At 41.1% G+C, this 18,487-nt stretch overlaps 1 protein-coding gene across 1 annotated transcript in view; it reads left to right on the forward strand.

Annotated features, from left to right (window-relative positions):
* FBXW2 (F-box and WD repeat domain containing 2) overlaps positions 1 to 7,947 on the forward strand; it is a 29,313-nt gene extending 21,366 nt beyond the window's left edge. The window contains exon 8 of the mRNA XM_016213716.2: positions 3,051 to 7,947. Within this exon, the coding sequence (XP_016069202.1) occupies positions 3,051 to 3,339 (289 nt within the window). The 3' untranslated portion in view covers positions 3,340 to 7,947. The remainder of the gene's footprint in view (positions 1 to 3,050) is intronic.
* The last annotated feature ends 10,540 nt before the right edge of the window (positions 7,948 to 18,487 follow it).

Here is an 18,487-nt window from a genome sequence, read left to right on the forward strand (position 1 = left end):
TCCTGGAAAATACTAGTCCAAGCTTGTCATCTTATTGATGTGGAAACTGAAGGTGAGAGAGCATAGGTGCCTTCTCCAACATCACATAGCTCACCCTATTCCAGCAGCCATCATCCATCCATCCACCGTCCATCATCCTTCCTTCCTTCCATCCATCCATCCATCCATCCATCCATCCATCCATCCATCCATCCATCATCCATCCATTTATCCATGGCTGGATCATCCAGCAAGCATGTGTTTAAGAAACCAGCAAGCCAGAGAGAAGGAACTTTTGAAAGAACTTGATACTTTGCAAAGAAAAAAATCCAAGTAGTCACCATGGGGAAATCAGATCTTTTACAGTTTGGTATTATTTATGTTTTGAATTAAAATTCTGAGGGAATGGTGCAAAGGCAAGGTAAGATAGAGGTATCATATAGTCTTTTTAATGCTTAGAGTCTCTAAAGGTTTTAATTTGATCCTTTCTCATGTGTACTTCTTACTCAGAATATATAGTATAGAGAGTCCAGAGTCCTGGTGAAAGTTCTTTTAGGTTTGGTATTTGGATCCACAAGCCTACAAGATTGTTGCTGCTAGGAAGTCCTAGGTTCAGATTTTTATTTGAAAGGGGATTATTTTATCTCTTGCTCTTTATCCACAAACACAAGTAAATCAGCCTCTTTGAAATCTTAGTCCAAATCCTGTGGCCTCTTTGCTAAGACCAGGTAGGGCTACTTACTCTTTTGAAGCTAATTGAAAAGAAGCAAAGCACAAATGGCAGCATATTGCTCAATTCATCTAAGATGCGGTCACTTGAGCTAGGTTATATCAGTATGGCAAGCAGGGTTATTTAGGTGCAGGGGCCTAGACTGCACCACAGCGATGTCCTTTTACAATCCTAAAGTCATCAAAAGGGGCTGCTGTGAGCCTGTCAAGACCTGTATTCTATCCTGCAACATACTTGTGATTCAGTCTTTGGAGTCAGTTCACCTTTACCAGGCTAAAGTCCTATCCCCTACCCACCCAGATTTCTAAGTTTCTGATGATTTCTTTCCTTGCATTGATGATGTAGGACTTACTAGACTTTCTTGCTGTTTTTCCCAGGTTCTTTCGGGTCTCTTTTGTAGGAATTTTTATTTGTCTCTGTTTGTTGCACCATTGCTCTGTTCATTAGCAGATATTTATCGAGTACTTACTTGTGTGTTAGACATTGTAATTTACCCTGGGAACCAGCAGAAATACTTACCAAACTGGTGGAAATTACTAGCCAGTAGAAGGGAAGACCGACATTAAATAGCTAACACATACAGATGTTTTAATGGTTGGGATAAGAGCAACATAGTATTGGGTATTTTGAGATCCCACCTAGTTTGAGGAGTAAGGGGAAGCTTCCTTGAGGAAGAGGTTTGGGCTAAGCTCTGAAGGATGAGCATTTGCATTAACTAAGTCCTAGGGACATTGCGGTGAGGAGCACTGTAGACTGAGAGACCAGTCTATTCAGAGGCCCTGAGACTGAAGGGGCCTCATGCATTTGAGGAACTGAAAGAAGGCCAATGTGGGTTTATAAATTTAAATGAGATGGTAGTAGGATTAGATTTTAGTGTGAGGTTAGCTGATTGAAAGGGGCCAAGAATAAATATGGGAGACCAATTATAAATTTGTGGCAATAGGGCAGGCAAAAAATGATGTCTTAGCTCAGAGTTGTGGCAATTTAGATAGTAGTGAATAAATTAAAGGAAAATTTAGGAGATGAAATCAGTAGATTTTGGTGCTTGAATTTATGGTTTGAGTAAGGAGGAGAGTTGTATGGTTGCCATGTTTCCTAGCTTGAGCAACTGGGTGAATGAGCAACCAAAGAAATAGAGAAGAGAAGCAGGTTTGGCTAGTAGTTCAGTTTTGGGCAGGTTGGGTGTGAGAAATGTCTTCATTACGAAATCCTTCCCTTCCTAATGTCAGACTGAAGCCTGCTTCTGGTAACTCTCCTGTGGACCCTAGTTCTCTCTTTAGAGCTTCTAATGTCTGACCTCTCTCACATCCTTCACTATTTAAATGTGATGACCATATATACTTTCCCTGTTCCTGCCAGTTCTTTCTCCCCCTCAGCTGATCTCCTTCAGCTGTTTCTAACTTTTCCTGGTTACCACACCCTGCCATCTGCTTGACCTCTTGGACATAACCCTAGTTGATAGTGTCCTTGTTAAAACATAGGCTAACCTGGCTTCTCATGGGACCACACTTATTGTCACAGAGCAGACTTTGTAGATCACTCATCTTGTAGTTCTTTTCCTAGGGCCTCCAAAGAGGACATCAACTTTTCTTGTCCTTCTTTTACCTCGTTAAGTGTGCAGACAACAGAGACTTAAGTTTTTTGTCATTTGTGCAGCTGTTTACCTAGATCTCTCACATTTCGTATCTTTGTCATTGATGTTTTGGGAGGTGTAAACCTGAGAAGGATAAGGTTGTCCTTCTGTCTCCCCCAGTTTTCTCTAGCAAATTCTTATGAATCTATTATTAATAAATGTTTCTGGATTATTTGGGAAATTTTTAATATTTCTAGTTTCTACTGTTTTGGAGAGGAACCTATGTGTTTGCTACCTGCTGAGAGTAGCCCCTAGGATTTGATGAATAAATCTTTCACCTAGTAGTAAGAGTTGAGTTTTACATTCTAGTTCTGATAATTGACTAGTTGTGAATCTTTCAACAAAGTATTTACCTTGGCTGGACTTTAGTCTACATCTTGAAAATGAGAATGTTAAATGAGATAACCTGTAAGATCCCTTCCAGCTTGGATGGGCGTTTTGTGCTTTTGTAACTGTTCATCAAATACCACTTTTCTCCTTACATACCTGTGTTATCAGATTCTTATGAACTCTTCCCTCTCCCACCCCGTTTTACAGTAGGCTGAACTTTTTGTCCTTATATTTTCCTTTTTATAGAAAACATTCATTTGACTTCCTAAATTTGCTTGAATATTTTATTGCTTTTAAATGTCTCCAGAAAAGATTACAGCAGCGTAAACAAAAGCAGAGTTGCCTCCTGGTTCATGTTACTTATTCTCATCCTTGTAGAGTCATCAAGACTCCCGAGATAGCAAACTTGGCCTTGCTTGGTTTTGGAGATGTCTTTGCCCTGCTGTTTGACAACCGCTACCTATATATCATGGACTTGCGGACAGAGAACCTGATTAGCCGCTGGCCCCTGCCAGAGTACAGGAAATCAAAGAGAGGCTCAAGCTTCCTGGCAGGCGAAGCTTCCTGGCTCAATGGACTGGATGGGCACAATGACACGGGGTTGGTCTTTGCCACCAGCATGCCTGACCACAGTATTCACCTGGTGTTGTGGAAGGAACACGGCTGACGCCATGAGCTACCACCGCTGACTGACTTTGGGTGCCGGGGCTGCGGGTTTTGAGTGCAACCTCTATGGCAGCCGACTGCATGAACCAAAGTTCTCACTTTATGGTATCATCACGCAGTGCACAATCATTTATCTATGTTTGCCAGGGGGCCAGGGCTCTGGGTGGGGGAGGGCTCATTTTACTGACATACAAATGCAGCATGCTAACGGGGTACACCATTGACTTCATTTGTACTTAGTTATGTTGGTCAGTATAAGAGGATGCATTTTGGGCTCATCTTTCTTGAATATTGGTTTTAAGTAAAGAAATTTAAATGGTTCATTAATCTGCTAATTGGTTGCCTATAAAAACACATTCAGTCTCTTATTAAAGGTTTTTACCATTGCCCTTTTTTCTTTTGAAGTTGAAGCAAAGGTGCTATGATGTTTTACAGCAACTTTCTCACATGGGGCTTAGCTTTTATAACAACCAGTGTTACAAAGACCACCAAGTCCTATGACATTCAAAATCTCTCCACCAAATACCAGTTCTAAAGAAAATCTGTCTTCCAGTACAAATCCAGTTCTATAAATTGATTGTAATGCATCCTAAGCCCTAGTTCTTGGCAGAGTCAAAGTTGGCCATGACTGAGATGTGAAGGAGTTCTGTTGCCTTTGTTTTCATCTGGAGCAAGACTGGTCCTCAGTCTCCCTCTGCCTAGGTGACTGCACAGAGGTGATGTGGTGTAGTGGAAAATTGAAGACTGGCTCTGTTACCTAGGAACCCTGGACCCCCAAGCATATCACTGCCCTGGGCCCAGTTTTCACTGTCTGAATAGCTAGTTGTTAAGCTAAGTGATTTGTAAGATTCTTTCTGGTCCTGCATCTACTGAGTTGTGCAAAAGTTGATATTTTCGTTTTGTCTGATTCCCGATTCATTGTTTCTTTGAAGTTGGAGATAATATATAAATGAAATCACTGATACAACGTTGTCATCTCTAAGGAAATCAAATGTGTGAAAAGGATGACTAAAAGGAGAATGTAGAAAATACAATGTATTCCACTTAGAAGATGTAAATAATTGGTGGCAGAAATGCTGATAGTTGTGGTTCTGTAGAGGGGCAATGTTCTAAATTAGAAAGATACCTGACCCTGACTTTTCTTCTTCCTTTGCCTCTAACTTGATGTGTGGCCTCAGGCAGGTTAACTTTCTGTCCCTGGGCCCTCATTTTTTTAAATCTTTACAATGAAGGAATTGCCTTAGATTAGGGTTCACAAACACCTGCCCAGGGGAGTTATGTAGATAACATAAATGAGTGAAGCATGCTGGGTAGCACTGTGCTGAACCGCGGAAAGCTTATCGAACGGGGCAGTTACTCAGCTCAGGTGTTAGGCAGAAACGAGCCCAGTGTTGGCAGGTCTTCTAATTTTTCAGGCGGAAGTAGAAATCTAGAATTTTATTGGAAATTTCCTGATTTTAAAAACGTTGACAACTAATTGAAGATAATTTAAAAGGCAGTGGGCTAAACAAACCGTGTCTACGGGCTGCCAGTTGGTGTCCTCCACCCTCTCATTCTTGTGAAGTTAAATAGTGTGATTCAGCAGTGGAAATGTTTTAACATAATTGTCTGGCCATTTGACTGTCGCATTGTGTTACAGGGGAGTGAGGGAGGCATATTTCATTCACAGACAGGAAAGTAGTTTAAAGATGAGCATAAGAACTGGGACCTCCTTGAGAGCCTCGGCCCCAGGAATAAGAATACTCATTCTCCGCTGACTGTAATATAAGACATATCCATGTCAAGTGGGGAAAGGGGTTCCCAGTGGGCTGGGAATGACGCAGACTCCAGGGGGACACAGCTTGCCCAGAACCCGCGTTAGCAAGAGCCTGACAATGGACGGCCGACACAGTGAAGTTTAGAGAATTGATGGTTGGTTTCAAGGACAGGTTGATGTCCATGTTGACACTCTGAAGGGATTAGGTAAAAGTAGTAACTTCCTCCATCACCCAGTCCATCTCTTACTGAATTCTGAGTGTGAGCTCGGTTTGGCCCTCCAAGAAATGGAACCTGAATTGCAGCTAGAATCTGTTTTGCAAGAGCCTCAGGAGACTGGGCAATGATGAGGGTAAATGACTTATTCCATCTATTGCTGGCTAAACAAATAACAGATTACTGATTTCATGACCATCCCTATTCCCACCTCACTTTGAGATATATTCAGTAGCTTCAAAGAGCAAGTGATTCATCATAATAGCTATTTGTGGCAAAAGATTTCTTTTTGGAAATGACAAACCTGAAACTTGTATGTTGTGTCCCCCTTCCGTGTTCAGTGTGAATATTGAAGTTATCAGGGTGGTGTTTAGTGCGGCCGATGTTGACAGCAGTCCTTGAGGCAGGGATTGAAGTCCTAACTTCGAGTGCTCCTCACAGCGGCCTTCAGTGCACCAGAGCATTTTATTTAATTGCTTTATAGATGCTATATTTAGTCATACTACTGCCAGCTTTTGTGAAAATGGAATACTAACACATCCTTTAAAAAGAGAAAGTGGGGAGTCAGCGAAAGAAGTGGCCAAGGGGTAAAGAGCTGTAGTTGCTTAGGCCTCCTTTCACTGAGTTGGGGGCTGCCTCTCATATGCACTCACGTCTGCTTCCTGGGCTCTGAGGGGTGGGAATTGCCTTTGCCCCTTCTTCTGTGAATATTCTCATTTTTGAAAAATTCCAAAGTCATGAGCAGATGGACTCTATCCACCTCTATGCACATTGGATATCTTGAATGACACTGATTCTGGTCAAGTGAAGGGCTTCTCTTGGGTTCATACAGGTACCGTAACAACCCAGGATCCAGGGTGTAGGCGTCCAGGACAGCTGAGTGAGTGGGAGGGTTTTAGCAGACTTTGTTCCCATTGCAAAAGAAGGTAGTTTCCTTGGGTCCTATTGTTTGAAGGAGCCATTGTTATCCAAACTGGTCCTAACCTGACTTTCAGACCCAGCAGAGAAATAGAAGACTTCCTCTAGGGAGGGGCTCAACGTTGAAGAAGCTCTGAAGGAAGGTTCACATATTTGGATAGCTTCTCATGAGTGGAAGGCGGGGGATATTGCTGTGAAACGTTAAGGTTTGCACCTCATTTTTCATAGTCTAAAAATTGTTCTGGCCATTGGAAACGCTTAGTGTAAAGTGTGAATGAGGATTATGTAATTATGCTAGTATTTGCTCTCAGGAGAATGATTACTGTCTGTATTTATAAAATATCTTAGGGAGAAAAGAAATATATTTGGAAACAGTGTTATTTTAGACGTGAAGAAATTGTTTCTGTTAGATTAGACATTTTGCCCAAACAAAAGTAGCTGAGGATAGTGGAGTCCGGCTTTACTTGCTTTGGCCAAACCTAGCCAGCTAGCTCCTTCAAGTTATGATTGTGTGTCCTGGCTTCCTGGGAGCCCAGAGGTGTGTCTTCCCTCCATCACTTTTAGCTTTCTGTGCCTCCTTCTCTGGGCTTCTTGCAGACCTAGGTGTCTGATTCACTTGCCTTTCTCTGTGGGGAAGTGTGCAGAATCTCATTGCTGCTCCAGAATGCATCTCTGGGCAGGGCATACTCACCTTTGCCTTTAGGGACACGGAGCTGTCAGGATAGGGGAGAAGCCCTTTTAGGCCTGTCCCCTTGACACAACCTTTGTATCTGATTTTAATGGTGTTTGCCAGGATATTTAAGACAACCAAGACACTGTTGAGAACTCATTCCCCAGATGGAGTGTCTGATGAAAGGAACGCGTTAGCATTCCTGACAGAAATACCCACTTTGGCAGGGTCTCTGGCCAGACTAACCTCTGTTCCCATGCCTACTCCAGGAAAGTGAGTTTTTTTCAGAATAAGTCCTCAAATGGATGACTGGATAGTCTTGTGCCACTCCCATCAGCCTAATCAGACTGAAGGATCATGCTCCCTGCAAAAAGGTGTTTTGCTGTCAGGTTGTTGCAATGTGTTTCCAGTCTTCTGTAGGTGGTTTCCTTGCTTAAAGTTATTGCTACAGTCCTGACCAGTGTAAACCCACTTAATTATTAGTAGCTGAAAGAATCAGCTACTTCTGCTCTTTGGGAATGTGCTCAAATAAAAATGTTTTTTGCATATTTTAACCAGGCAAATCATTAATTCAGTTGCTACAAACTCAACAGTTTTTTGGAGTCCCTGTACTCACACTGTGAACAGATATATTTCACTAATCTAGATGTAGTACTCTTGATGAGAAGGCTCAGGTTTAAAAAGGCTGGCCTTGCTAATCCAACATCTATAGCCACTTGGTCGAATTCATCAACTCATGTTTCACTAATTTGATGTGTGTTGTGATCTAGGGGGAATGAGGTGACATTTATATTTGAACTGTCTGTGGGTCGGGAGAGTAGGGATTGCTTAAACAACTAGGGGAGTGATTGTGGTACAAGGTGTCTCTATAAGATGAGACATTATTTTCATGGATCTTAGAACTTTCTTTTACCCATGAGTGATCGTGCTAACTATAAATCATTTATATCTATACATTAAAACAGGTTCCTCAATTAGGCAACATTCAGTAGCCAAGCCCAAGTTATTGTTTGTACTTGAAAGTAATAAAACTGCATTTCCTTGAAAATATGTTCTGTAGTTAAGACTATTTTCTTGTTTCCCTCCTCCCCCCAACCAATTCAGAGGGGACTTTTGAAAAGTGAGTGTGTTTTTAGAGATGGAAGTGCCCCTCAGGTGATTGGAAGTGGCTCCGTCCCTTTACTGTTTCTGCGTGTACTAGAATGAAAGCCCAACAATGTAACGGTTTTTGAATGAGATCCAAGAGGGGAAACAATACATTTAAAAGTAAAATGCAAGGAAGAATTTTGGCAACTCTGAAGTGTTGATTCAAATGGGGGGGAGTACCATGGAATCTTCTTCCTCTCTTTTGCCCTCCCCTGCTTGGCACATGCCTGAGTTGGTTCTTCTTAATTTAAATTTGTAGGACTCCTTGTCATCAGACATGGTCCTGTTATTATTATTCTTTTCTGATAAGAAAGCTGAGGCTTGGGAAAGTGGCTAATTGCTGAGAGGAGTAGTGAGTGGTGAGGTTGAGGCTGGGGCTGTGAGTTTTAGCCTTCACAGACCTGGGTTTTTCCCACCTTGTTTCTCTGCCCATCTTTCTTGTCATTTCAAGTCTTTAGTCCAAACCTGGACAGCTGCCTTCCTCATTCACCACTTGCGAGCACCTGTTCAACCATCTTATACTCTACCTCCTGGGCGTCTCCCCAGCCACTCCTATGAGCGCATGGTTCCTCTTCTAACAGCCTTACTGACTCCCTGTTACCAATAGGGGGTGTCCAGGTTTATTAACTTTATATAATCGAGCCTCAGCTCATCTCTTCAGACATTTCTTACTCTTTCTTTCCTGCCTTTGCACTCATCCTCCTGGGAAAGCCCTCCAAGTGCCTTTCCACCTGCCCTGAGGCCAGCCTTTAGGACCCCGTTGACCTCCCACTACCTTTTAAGCCTCTGCTGACTACCATGGCACACTGACTCAACTTTTTCATCTAGGGTAGTTGTGCAATTTATTTGGCAATTCATGCGTAGAACCTTTTGAAGTTGGCAAACCATTAACTTTCACCCTTGATTCATATATTTTTCAGTTTGGGTGAATATCTTGTCTCCCCAGCAACACTGTAAGATTGAGTTCTGACATGATGCTCAATACGTTTTTGATGATATATTTGAATAAATTTCATGGATTATCCTAGGGGCTATGTGTTATGAAGGAAAAATAACAATATCAGCGTTGAAGCAAAATGAAAAGACCAATTACACACACCTCTCCCTCTCTTAGGCTCCCCTGTTCTGCCCTTTCCTCTAAACATCTACATTGTTCTAAGTACATTGGGCAGAATGTTTGATGATCACTCTGTGATTAGACATGAGTAGTCCTTGCCAGTGGAACCTCCCTGTGCTTTATTTGCATTTTAATCACATGTTCTGTTCTCTTTGTGGTTAAAATAATGATCACATCAATTTACGGAGAAAATGACCCAGAGTTCCTTTATCATGATGATTTTTAATATTCACTTCTAATCCTTATGCATGTGTGCATAGATTTATGTGATTGAAAGTCCTTGTTCTGTATCGTGCTGTCAGAAATGTGCTTCAAGTCTTTGCAATTACCATAGTACTTTGTAATACTCCTTTATTACCTGTAATTTGCTACACCATTCCTAATTTAGTGGGTAATTAGGTAGTTTCCAGTTTTGCTTTTTAGATAATGCTACAGAGAAGTTCTTTGTCAGATTTCCTTAGGACATGTTCCCAGTAAATGACTTACTGGTAAAAACAAAGGAAATTTTTTTCTTAACGTATTTTTGTTACAGATATGGAAGAGCACATAAAACACACACATACACAGTTTACTGAATAGTTAAAAAATTAACACCCACTGCCCAACTTAAGAAAGAACATTCTGGCTCCCCAGAAACCTCCTCTGTGTCCAGGAAGAAACACGTCATTGCTTTTGCTTCATATTTATCATGTGGCTTTTCAAATGGATTAAAGGGATTTATGTCGTCACCTTGCTGGTTGGCGTGTGCATGTTTCAACACAACATTATCAATTTTATGTGGTTATTGTAAACATGTTTGCCAATTTCATAGGTATAAAGAAGGTATCTCAAGGTTGCTTTAATTTACATGTCTTTAATATGCGAAGACATATTTGTATATGTGCTCATTTATATTTCTTTTGAATTCTGTCTTCATCTTTTACCCATTTTTATTACATTTTCAAATAATATGGGAAACATTCAGATGAGAGTCACAAATACAATTCACTACTCTAGGCATCACTAATTTAGAAATAATTCAACACAAGGCATGCCTTGAATTTTCTTTCATTACATAAAAAGGATTGGTGTCAAGCAAACCTATCAACAATCCCTATTTATGTCCCAGTAATTAATGTGATATGTTGCAAATTATGCATTGCCTGTTAAAGTAGTCCTAAGTAAGACCCAGCACTTCAGAAGAGAGCCAGTCAACAGCACTGGGCATATATAGAACTGTATCTTTAATTTAAACTTTTCCTAATGAAGATGTACCACAGGTGATCAATAATATTTAAAGTAAAATTTGGGCGATCATGAATTAAAAGGATTTTCCCCCAAAATTAACTGTTGAAATTTAAAATGAGGGATTCATCTAGAAGGCAACCAAATGATACTTCAAGGACATAGTCATCCTAGTGTTTTATTTTTACTCATTAATGCAGAGTCAGGGAGGGGGGTGTCAAGTGTGTTTATATGTCAGGCCTCTGTGAGTTCAGAGAGATTTTCCATCTGTGAGAGTTTCACAGGAGAGCAAACTTTCCTGAGTTTGATAGTTCAGCAGATTTAGCATGTAAGGCCACTCTGGAGCGAGTTGATCATTCGGGCATTAAGGGCACAAAGCTGGAACTCTAAATGAGAGGGAATCCGAAAAACAAAAACAGGTAGAAAGGCTGTGTGCCAGTCTAAGCTGACACAAGTAAGCGTTAGAAGAAACAGCTAAGCGTTATTTTCTTCATTTCTCTTTTTCTCCCCCACAAGACTATGTTTTGAGAACAGGAATTGTATCTTTTTCTCTATACACATATCATCTAGAACTGGCACAAAGTAAACACAGAAGGAGGGGCCGGATGGATGTGTGGGTGAATGGGCCATGAATTAGTCTACATTGATTCCTATAATCCAGTGTTCTCCAAGTGTGATTTCCTTCCAGCACATTGGCATCACCTGGGAACTTGGTAAGAATGCAGAATGTTGGGCCCCACTCCAGACCTAAGGAATTAGAAACTCAGGCTGGAGTCTGGCAGGTGCTTGTGATGCCCACTAAAGGTGAGGACCACTGCAGTTATCTAACCCGTCCTGCCACCTAGTGGAACTTTGGGGAATAGCATCTGGCCGTGAGTTGGGCTGAATTCTGTTGCTGTTCGCTACATAAGGCCTTTTCTTACAGCCACTCTGGATGTGTTCGAAAACTGGAGTTGCCCTCTACTTTATTCTCAGTTGCTATAGGGCATGTCGTGGCAAGACATCAGCAGTCAGTCTGCATAAACTCATCCTTATTTTAGAAATGTCTTTAATTTTGTACTAAAATTGCTCTTCTTATACAATGGAATATTATGTAGCTATTAAATATTGCTATAAAGACCAATACATGAGCAAATGCAGAAGCAAGTGGAAGACAGGTTTAAAAATGGCACACAGCATGTTTCAAATTAAGTGGTTTAAATATGCCCAGGAACAAAATGAAATACACCAAAAGGGTAATAGTGGTTCTCTCTTTGGGGATGAGATTATAGATACATATTTTCTCTATATTTTTTGTATTTTCTAAGTTTCTACAATGAGCATAAGTTATTTTTAAGAATATATACATATATTTTAAGTTATGTAACACAGCAACAGACATCATTTAGCTGAAATTCCTTATTTCAGGAAATATTAGGTCCCTCCTCTGTACCAGGCATTGTCCTAGGGCCTGAGCTATAGAGATGAATTGTGTATGGTTCTTGCTTCTGGGAGCTCACGGTTCCCAGGGGTAGTACACACACAAAAACCCAAGAAGGAAGCACAGGGAAAGGAGAAATTCTCCTTATGAGTGACAACTAAGGTTTTCCAGAGAAAGGAGCACTCCATAAAGTTCCCAAGCTAAGAGGATTGTGTTACTACTTGTGGGGGTCTTTATAGTCAACATAGGAACATATGAGACACAACCAGAATTTGAAGACAAATCATTAAACAACAAAATGCAACACAAAAGTAGTAGGTTGTTGGTGGTAGCAGCGTAGTTTTTCAATCTCTGAAGTCCCACCTACAACATCAACTAAACAGCAGAACCAAAATACCAGACAGTACTGATTACAAAAGCAGGTGACAAGGTGACCCAGTGCACCCCAAAATAAAGCAAATGGAACAAACAAAAAACTTCCACAGGAACAGCATTCGTGTAAGAAGGAAAGGACAAAGAAGAACACCACAGGCAGCAGGTGATGAACCTGAGAACAGAGAGCCCAGGAGAGGCAAGGTGATTACCAAGAGTTGGGCAGCCAACTTGAAAATGGCAACTGAAGCTGTGAGGGTTTCTGTCTTCTCCAACAGTGGGTGAGTGCAAGGGCCTATGGTGAGAACACGTGAAAGGGCTGGAGCGGGGCAGCCCTTACACGCTCATGAGACTGACCTGCTGTCTTCCAGGACAGGGACCCACGCTAGGGAGGACTCCTGGGACTGAAATAAAAATTGAACAGGATACAGATGAGAGAGAAAGAGGAAGGGAGGGAGGGAGAGAGAAAAAGAGACTGTATTACTACTCATGGGGGTCTTTATAGTCAATATAGGAACATGTAAGACACTACCAGAGTTTGAAGACAAGGAAAGAAAGAGATGGACCAGATCCACAAAGGATAAGAACAGAGGCAGGAAGCCCCAGAAAGCAAGCTGCCTTATTTGTAAATGCCACACAAAAACAGCAGAAGGGGGAGCTCTGTAAAGGTTGAAAATCCTTCCTGAATGTAGCCTCATTCCAAAAAGTCAGGAAAAATAATTTCACATTAAACAATAGAAGAGTATCAAGGCCAAATTCCATACAAAGTTATTACTTGTTTACTGTCTGTCTTCCCCCCACACAAGGCTGGGGCTTCTCTTGTCTTGTTCAGTAAGGTGCAGATCCCCAACACCCACCTGGGATAATATACTTGGTACTGGGTGAGCCCTCAGTAAGTAATTGTTAAATAGATGAATCCCCCCTCCCAAGCATTGTTGCTTCTGTCAGTGTAATATTCTGTTCTGAAACATGGTGGCTTGAAACAACAATTTATTTTCTCACAATTCAGTGGGTAACTGGGTTGGCTGGGCTCCCCTGGGCTCATCACTCAAGCAACTGTAGTCGCCGGTAGCTGGTCTGGTGATGCATGGTCTTAGATGGCCCTCACTCACACGTCGGGGACCTGAGCTGGGGGAGCTGGGCTTCTCCACATGGCCTTTTAACCTGGGTTTCTTGATGACAGAGATCTTCCAAGAGGGCAGAGGCAGAAGCAGCGAGGCTTTGAGGTCTAGGCTCCAGAATTCCACAAGTCTCTTTCACCATGTTCTCTTGGTAAAGCGAGTCAGGAGGCCAACACAGAATCAAGGCGTGGGGAAATAGACTGCACCTCTTGATGAGAGAACCTGCAAAATATTATAACCTTGTGTTTTCATCTACCACATTGCTCCAAAGCAGCTTTCCTCGTTTGTAAACAGCAGAATTATAGAAATTATCCACCATTGCCTAACCCAAGGCCTGGCACCCGGCGGGCCCTCGCTGTTGGTCCACTGTCAGCGCTGATTCCACCCACTCCCTTCAACAATGCCGTACAGCTTCTCTAGACACATTGGCTTATACTGCCCCCTAGTGGAATGCGAGGATTGATACTTGTGGCCTGGGGCCTGGGATAGTTCCTTTCTTGGAAGATTGAACTGTAGGATTCCAGGTAACAAATTAGGGCAGTGGTTCCTAAACTTTAGCATATATGTGAAGTATATGGGAATCTTATTAAGAACAGAAGATTCCTGGGCCCCATCCCAGTAAGTTCAGTAAGTCTGGATGGCCCAAATTTATTGAGTCTAGGTCTTTATTTAGGCTTTGTGATGAGTGGGTATTGAGTCTGGGAAGTTGCTACGCAGGAAACAGGACCCCTGGCTGAAGGGCAGAGAGACATGCACTGGAAAACAGCTCTGCCACTTAATGTCTTTGTAACCCTAGGAGATTCACTTAAGCTCTCTAGTTCTCAGTTCTCTCCTTTGTAAAATGAAATTAAGGATAGCTATCTCATAGGGTTGTTGTGAGATTAGAAATAGTGCCTAGTTGCAATGCATAACAGTTAGACCCTAACTCAATTAAGTGGTGGTTAATACTATTGGTGTAATACAACAGACAAAAAGGTTTGTGAAAATCTATAGTATATAATAGATATTCAGCACCATTAGCAGGATTAAAATACCGCAAGCACCAAAACAACAAGAATTGTGTGTTCACCATTGATTACCAGGATCTAGTATGCCAAAAATGTCATATAGCATGTGCTCAACAAATGGATTTTTAATGAATGAATGAAGTTCTCATATCCTATCTCTGCCAGGATGAATGTTTGTTTTCCCATTGTGCATTTCCTTTTCAGCACTGGTTGTATCAGAAGTTTGGTGTGTGTGTGTGTGTGTGTGTGTGTGTGTGTGTGTGTGTGTGTGTGTGTGAAGTTATATTAAGTCCTCTAGGGACTACCAGGCACATTTTGTTTTGCATACACCTCAACACTGACCAAGTTGTCAGGGTTCAAGTTGTTTTTAGAAACCTTTCTAGCGTGGCACAGTGAAAAGAGTATCAGCCCTGGAGACAGAAGATTGGGGTTCAAGTCCCAGTTCTGACCAGTAGTTCTCACCAGTAGTGTCACTTCAGGCAGCTCACTCACCCTCTCTGAGCCTCACTTTCCCATTTGGAGTATGAGGGAGTTGTTGCCAAGGATCTATCCTGCCCTAATGTGTTGGGATTCCACAAGTCTAATTCAAAGTTTTAAATAATCCCTTTATTATAAAAGTATTATATGTTCACTGCAAAAATTTGAAAAATAATAAAAATAATAAAAAAGGAAATAAAAGTCACGGCTAATCCCACTCACCTAGAAGAACCACTGTTAACATCTTAGTAAATATTCAAGTCCTTTTTATATCTGACTAATTTTAAGCAAAAAATTGAAATCAGAACATATATACTATTTTGCAGTGTACTTTTTTCATTAATATATTATCAGAATTTTTATATAAGTGTTCTTCCAAAGCATGATTCTCACGGCTGTGTAGTTGTCTATCCTATGAATGGATGAGTTACAATTCACTTAAACAATTCCCTCTTGGTGGATGTTTAGGTTGGTTCCATTTTTTAGCATTACAGATAAGGCTTTGATGGCTAGCCTTTTATGCAAAGCTGTACCCACATCTCTGAATCCCCTCCTTGGGTTAAATTTATAAAGCTTTTGAGATCTATCACCAAACTGCCCTCCAGAAAGGTGATACAAATGGACACCTTCATTAGTAACATTTGAAAGTGGCCATTTCTCCACTAGCTCCTGTTGTCTATTGTGGTTAAAAAAAAAATCTTTGTCAGTATCATAGATGAAAAATAGTACACCATTGTTTTAATCTAAACTAATTTTCAGCCTGGCTGGTGTGGCTCAGCAGATTGAGTGTTGTCCCATGTACCAAGAGATCACCGGTTAATCCTGGTCAAGGCACTTGCCCGGGGTTGTGGTCTCGATCCCCAGTAGGGGGTGTGCAGAAGGCAGCCGATTAATGTTTGTATCTCTCTCCCTCTCCCTTCCTCTCTCTAAAAAAATCAATAAAAACGTTTTAAAATATTTAAAAATAAAGTAATTTTTATTATATATTTTTTTTCTGGTAGAACATAAAATTGCATATACACTATTTTTACAACTTTGCAAAACTACATGTACATATCAAGTGGGGGAGCATACAGAAATGTCAGTAGTTGTATAAAGGGATTGAGATATAATTCTATTGTTATACATTTTCTTAAATTAACAAACAATTGTTACAGCCGATGGCTGCTTATTCCCCCAGTTCCCTCCTCTCCTTCTTCCTCGGCCAAGTGGAGACTACGTTTCCTAGCCTCCCTTGCAGCTAGATGTGGCCATGTGGGTAGGTTGGCTGAATAGGATGTAAAAGGAAGTGATGTGCACGCTTTCTGGGTCACCTCTGACTCAGGCTCTTTATGTTAGATGTTAGTTCTTGCCTCTTCCCCAGCACTAGCAGCCCAGCTTTAATTAAGCAAATGAGGACACCCCAGGGGATGGCAAAGCAGCAGGGAGCCTGGTTCCTCTTCATAGCAGTCACTTCACCAATCCAGCATGGCTGTTCGTTTTTTAAGAGAGAAATTAATTGATGATGATGATATTTTGGGTCTATCTATCTTATTGATTAGAGAGAGAGAGGAATGGAGGGAGGAAGAGCGGGGAGAGAGAGAGAGAAACATTAATCTTGTTGTTCTACTTACTTATGCATCCATTGGTTGTTTTTTGTATGTGCCCTGACTGGGGATTGAACCCACAACCTAGGTGTATTAGGACGATGCTCTAACCGACTGAGCTACCCAGCCAGGGCCTAGGCCACTATATTTTTAGAATTTTTGTTTGTTTTTTGGGTGTTTTTTTTTGAGATAGCAGGTTAGCTGTGACCCAACAACTACAACCTCAGATTTCATCCTAAAATTAGGGACACTTTGGAGACCATTTCACAGCTCATGGAGCTGATTAGGCTCTGGCAGCACTGCACTTGGGAGTCACTATGCTCTTTACAGGAAAGCATAGAATATTGGTCTTTTATATTCCTTCATATAAACTTTGATTTAACAAAAATGATATATTTAGCATACTTTAAGTTTAGGATATTTAGAAATAATACCTATAATCTAAATTATTATTTATTATGACTTATAGTTTGTTATATTTATTATATAATATATAATATAGTAAATATTGCATATTATAGTTTGTTATAATAAATAATCAATATAATCTAAGTGTATTGATAGAACTCAACACGAGGATTATGATTACAGGCATACAGCCAACGTCTCCATTAGGGCTAACCTGCCCCATTAATATTTAAAGGTTGCAGGTTCATCATTGGTTTTGCTGCACTGTGCATTCTGAATCTCAATGGTTGTAGTAGAACAACAGAAAGCACACAGTGTAAAAAAGTTTCTCGTGACTGGTTCAGTTGAATGCATTCACAGTTACTCTGTTGAGTGTATTTGTATTCCCTACTCTGGGAATACAGTATCAGGCAGCACTTGAAGTCAGCCTTCATCCACAATGCTGAATGCTGGCAAGAGACTTGAGCAAGGCACACAGGAAGTGCAGAGAGTACCCATCCCAACAGGTCACCCATTACCTTCATGAATGATTGGTTCCATGGCCCTATGACTTCAGTCTGTGATTCTCATCACAGTTATATAGTGCAGCCGTGACCCACCCTCTGATCACCTAAGGTGTTGCAGTGGGACTGCTGCTCCTCCTTGTCGCTTGGGAGGAGAGCCCTCCCTCCTCCTCTGAGGGAGTCCTCTCATGGCACCCTCAGTAGTGCAGGCTGGCTGTGATCCCTGGCCCGCTCCTTAGAGGAAGCCCAGCTGCTGTTGATCACGGTGATGTGGCAGAGAGGGACACTCGAGGACAGCGGGTCTGGGTGTGCTTTCTAGCTCCATGTCTTACTATTGTGAGAACCAGCATGGGTGAGTGATGCAAATTTACATTTTCTTGTATTTTTTTTTCATATAAGACTATCATTAGCAATTCACTTGATGCTACATTACCTTCATAATTATTATTTTTACTGACTGTACATTATTTCATCAAATAATAGAATTTATCTAAATAGTTCCTTATTGTGGACTCTTTCAGTAGTTCTAATTTTGTGTTGTAAAAATTGCTGTAATTAATACCTTTGTCAATATAACTTTTTGCATTGGTTGGATAATTTCCTCAGGAAATGGGGCAAATTTTGACTACCTCTTATGGGAGACTAGAAGGATATTGTGGCAACATTTTTTTGCATTAGCATTTTGCATTAGCAAAAAATGGGAAAGAGCAGAAATATCCTTCAGTAGGAAGTGCTTAAATAAACTGTGCTCCAGCCAATCGATGGAATACAGCGCAACCATTTAAAAAAATGAGGATTATTCATAACAGCCCCGAAGTAGAAACAGCCCAAATGTCCATCAACTAATGAGTAGATAAACAAAATATGGTATAATGTCCATACAATGGCGTGTCATTCAGTCATAAAAAGAAATGAAGTTCTGCCCAGCCGGGCGTGGCTCAGCAGTTGAGCGTCGACCTGGGATCCAGGCGATTTGGGTTCGATTCCCGGTCAGGGCACATGCCCGGGGTGCGGGCTCGATCAATGACTCTCTCATCATTGATGTTTCTATCTCTCTCTCTCCCTCTCATTTCCTTTCTCTGAAATCAATAAAAAGATATATTAAAAAAAAAAATTTAAAAAGAAAGAAATGAAGTTCTGATCCATGCTACAACATGGATGAGCCTTGAAAACCTTATGCTAAGTGAGAGAAGTCAAACACAGAGAGCC

The sequence above is a fragment of the Miniopterus natalensis genome, chromosome 12, assembly GCF_054644295.1.
Source record: "Miniopterus natalensis isolate mMinNat1 chromosome 12, mMinNat1.hap1, whole genome shotgun sequence".
Classification (NCBI taxonomy): domain Eukaryota; kingdom Metazoa; phylum Chordata; class Mammalia; order Chiroptera; family Miniopteridae; genus Miniopterus; species Miniopterus natalensis.